We start from the raw sequence: 4,537 nt of genomic DNA, 5'->3' as shown, positions 1-4,537 counted from the left end.
GGGACCTCACCTGACAGCCACGACTTCAATGTCAATAATAGAACACAAAAAAACCTGACAAATTTTGATTTGTAAGGAGTCTACACTCAAACCTGCACATTTACATAAATGCTTTAAAAATAAATGAAAGAGATAAAAGGTATTCTGAATAAAATAAACATGAGCAGGCAGTTGATAACTGTATCAGAAATTAAGTATGGTATTTGTTACCAACAAAAACAGTAACTTAAGATATTGATGTACAGTCTTGATTTTGCAAGGAAAAAAAAAATTCTAGCTTGCTTTTGATATTAGAGATTCAAATTTTCTTAAAGAAAAAAGTATTCAGGTATCCATCTTTCAGGTTGTTATGAGATTTTTGAAAAGAGCCAAGAATCCCCGCTTAGGCTTATCTTACCTGCAGACCAGATCTTTAACATCTTATCCCAAGATCCACTGCAGAACTGTATGAACAAAAACATTTTGTTAAAAGTTGATCCAGGCAGACCTTGTAAGCCACACTAAGTATACTTCTGCTTGAAAAATTAACCAATCGGTTGTAACACATAAAGAACAGTGCTGGGCTCCTCAGGGGAAAAATTACTACTTCTTCCTTTCTTTGCAGGAAACACATCTACAAACCTAGGTGGGATGACTCCACCATTGGTGTGAATGCTCTTAACTGCTGAATCCCTGATAAAGGAAAGCAACCTCTTCTGCTACCTGCTTTTTCTGAGTATCACTCTGGAAACTTTCTTCCCACTAATACTACTGTGAAAATTTAGGTCAAATGCTTTAAAAGTAAAATGTACTTAAAAGTAAACATTCAGCTTCACTCACAGAAGTCAAAAGCAGCAGTATAATGGCTTGTGCTATCTAAAGTCACTGTCAGGTTTTTGTGATAATAGAGGTTAAGTAAATCTCTTTGAAAAGATGGCCTAGTGTTGATGTAGCACTCCTAAACATTGATAACCACCATCTATAACAAGACTGTAAACTTAACAGAGTGTCAGTCATAATAACATGGTAACTAGTACTTATGCAGGGATGCAAAGATAATTTTTGAGATATGGGCTGCTAACATCCCAAAAGACAAAGGTTTCTTTCCAGGAGTCACTCACTTTAGTTCTTGTGCAATCAACAGCTATGGAGTCTACACTCCCAGCGTGTCCCCTGCAGCAGTGAAGGGCTTTCACTTTGTTTTTCTCCACATTCCACTCCCACAGCAGGACAGTTTGGTCCATAGAAGCACTGAGTAAAAGGCATGATAAGCTATCTGAGGAAGAAAAAAATCATGCTCTCACTCAACTCAGCTTTCCAAAGTCTTTATAGTAATTATTCTAGTCAAAGAAAAAATAGCAGATAGATAGAAACCTATACATCTCACTTTACATCATGTTATTCTGCAACTAGAATTAACATAAATATACATACAAATATTTGCTAATTAAGACTGTAAGGGGGATAGACAACATACATGTTAAATTGTAGTCATTACTGTTAAAGGACAGTTTAACGCGCACCATTACTTAACTTCTAACACTACTGACAGAAATGTAAATAATCGTAGCATCCAGATTAGTAAATATTCATGACTGAGGACTGCTGACATTTCTCCCCCAATAAATCAAACTGTTACTACTCCTGGAATACATATACTAACCTTGCTTCACCCAGGCCACATCCTTCACTACTTCTGTATGCCCAGCTATTGTCATGATGGATTTTCCTTCCAAAGACCAGATTCGAGCAGTCTGATCGTAGCAGCCAGTTAATATCCTACCAGGTACAGAATTTGAAACATTCTTGTCTTTAAAACCAACAATGTTTTTTATGGGGGGAAAAAAAAGCCTCAACTAGAAACTTAGAAAACTATAAGCATAGTAACTCATTAGTTGAAATGAATTCAAAGTATAGCTACTTTGTGTGGGGAAAAAAAAAATGAGTTTGGCAAAGTAAAAAATCTTTTTGTTACAGAGCAAAGCTTCATTAAAACTTACAAATGCAAGGCTAAGAGAACAGGCTAAAAAAAACAAAGAATGAGAGTACTGCATCTTCTGGTAGCTGAGACCGCTTACATCGTTTAAAATAAAAGATAATTTGTTGTTCATAGTATGTTACAGAGGATCTCAAAGCATTTTCAAACCATTACTTAATATGGGAGCATTGCCTAGTTGGTTGGAAAATGAATGTGAAAATACACTAGAAAATAATTATTTTTTTTTAAGAAAAGCTCTGCACAAAGGTATGCAGTTATATTTTTGGCTCCATGTATGCTGTACTTAAAGTCAAGGGTTTAAGCTAAAACGAGATAAGGAAATCTTGCTGTCTTTTAAGTGAAAGGACAGTAAAGAGCATTTATATTGCCCATTTGTATTATCAGCATCTCATGTTCTGTGACCCTGGATATTTTCTACTTGTGTTAAAATCACCGTCAGCATAGTATAGAGGTGTTAAAACTGAACTGCTTACAAAGGCAAGTAGCTGACTTGACAGGTTAAAAAAAATAAAACAGAGCAAAGAGATGATAAAAAGATTAAAAGAGAGGGACCACCACTCCATTTGACACTATGGAGTTCTCTGCACACAATAGGAAGAACCAAGACAAGAGTTGGAACTGGCTTAGTGTGGTACCATTCTTCAGTGGCTTGAACAGAACTGATCCAGTCATCGTGGAAGATGCATTCCTCTGGCTGAGGGGCCATGTATTTCTCCACATACTCTATTTCCACCACTTCTTCCTGAGCTCAAGACAAAATACTTATTTTTAGTATGGTTTTATTTTTCTGTAACAGTAATATTTAACTGTAGTGTGGTGCAAATATACAATTTTATTGGGCAAAGATCATGGTATCCAAGTCCTTTGTCACATTAGCAGAATTACATTCTTTAGAAAAAAGTACCTGAATTATATTGTTTTCCATATTTTTATCAAATTACTATTAATAGCAAGCTGGAAGCAAAAGCAAATGATTTCACTCTTCTGGGGTTTCTCTTCCTCTGTATTTACTCACATAAAATTAGTGTCTAAAATACTTCACAGCATTATCTAGACATAATGCCTTCCCTCTGATCCCCCAATGTACCTAAGAGAGCAGGAGACAGAAATATATTAATGACAAACTGAGTAAGAAAAGAACTTTCCCTGTGAACTGTGCACAGACAACAGATTAGATAATGATGTTCCTTGCACAGCTCAGTCCCATACTCTCTAATCACTTTGCAGTGATTCATAATGGATTTAAACATACAGGGAACTCTCCCAGGAAAGTCAGAAAAACAACCGCCTAATCAGGCTGACACTGTAATACCTAAATCAGACTGCAGGAAATTGACTAAGTCTGTTCTACTGTCCCACAGTGAGACAGGGCAAAACTGAGTATGACTTACCGTGGAGATATTTTCCATTTCCATGTGCGCGACCAGTGGCATACGCAAGAACTGGCCATTGATAAGGAAGTCAAATTCCACGTATTTGTGATCCGCTGAAACAAATTACGAAAAATCCATGTTCAGATATTGCTATTTAATTGATACCATCAAGAACCGCATCATTTTGTGTCTAGTTCAGGAGAATGGAGCCAGCAACAGGTTCAAGAAAAAAAACAACCCAAAAAGAGTCATTTTCTTCTCCCAGTTTTACGTGAGCAGCCTAGAACTTCCACAGAGTTATGTGAGTTAAGAGTGAAGGAAAGCTTGTCCTGGAATACCCAAAGTCAATTTGCTGTTTGGGCTCAAAGAGTTAAGTTTGCCTGTTATTGTAACACTTTTTTTTTTTTTTTAATCCTTTTGTCTGTAGCTACATCTAATCAAACCCCAGTGGTGCTTCATCACTGTGCTTATGGAGCTTGCTACTGCTAGCCCACATCTCTATCACCAGCTACAGTCCTATATTTGAGGTAGCAACAGGAAAATCCCAAGACATTTGGTTCATATTCTTCCCTCTGTAATGACAAAGCAAAGGCCCCATATTTCGACATGAGCATTTGCACTGTGCGCTTGTTTTCTATGCCAGCGTGGCTGTGATTTCATGGGTTAAAAGCAGCTTACAGAAGTGTCAGTAGGTTAAGATACAATTAGGCTAGTTGCTTTTAGAAAATGGGATTTTTCAGGTGTTTCTCCCCCCAAAATCCTTCATGTCCGGCCCATTTCAGCTACCATTGACAGAATGGTTGAACTCTTCTCAGAGGCTTTTATAAAAACCAAACCTTGGGTTTCATTAGTTCTCTTGCCAGTTCTTGGGGAACATTTCCATTCCCTGTTGCTGGGGCAGCTCGGTCTGTGGTGCTGGGCACAGGCTCATCCAGTCTTTGGTGTGTTTCCCCTGGGATTGCCCTCCAGCACTGGGATCTGCCCAGTTCCAGCTGGGGTTCGGGGGGTCCCTGCCGCTGGACAGCCAGAGCAGTCCCGCGGGGCAGGTGCGGCAGAGGCTGCAGCCTGGCCCCACGGAGGCCCTGGGGGTGTGCGGGTGCTGCTCCTGACCCTGTCAGCACGGTTCTGTGTCTGGCCCTGCTCTGGGCTGCCCGCTCGCGGCACCGGGCGCTGAAACCGGACCCGT

At 39.2% G+C, this 4,537-nt stretch overlaps 1 protein-coding gene across 1 annotated transcript; it reads right to left on the bottom strand.

Annotated features, from left to right (window-relative positions):
• Positions 1–397: 397 nt before the first annotated feature.
• LOC104467187 (ribosome biogenesis protein WDR12-like) lies at positions 398–3,459 on the bottom strand (the record flags this gene model as incomplete). Its single annotated transcript, XM_010080869.1, has 5 exons — positions 3,370–3,459; positions 2,614–2,720; positions 1,643–1,758; positions 1,101–1,255; positions 398–443 (listed from the first exon to the last, which is right to left on the bottom strand). Coding segments are annotated over exons 1-5 (466 nt in total), but the record flags the coding sequence as incomplete, so codon positions are not given.
• Positions 3,460–4,537: the final 1,078 nt, after the last annotated feature.

The sequence above is a fragment of the Pterocles gutturalis genome, unplaced genomic scaffold (assembly GCF_000699245.1).
Source record: "Pterocles gutturalis isolate BGI_N339 unplaced genomic scaffold, ASM69924v1 scaffold45294, whole genome shotgun sequence".
Taxonomy (NCBI): domain Eukaryota; kingdom Metazoa; phylum Chordata; class Aves; order Pterocliformes; family Pteroclidae; genus Pterocles; species Pterocles gutturalis.
The sequence above is the reverse complement of the archived record's forward strand: the minus strand, read 5'-3'. Positions and strand labels throughout refer to the sequence as shown.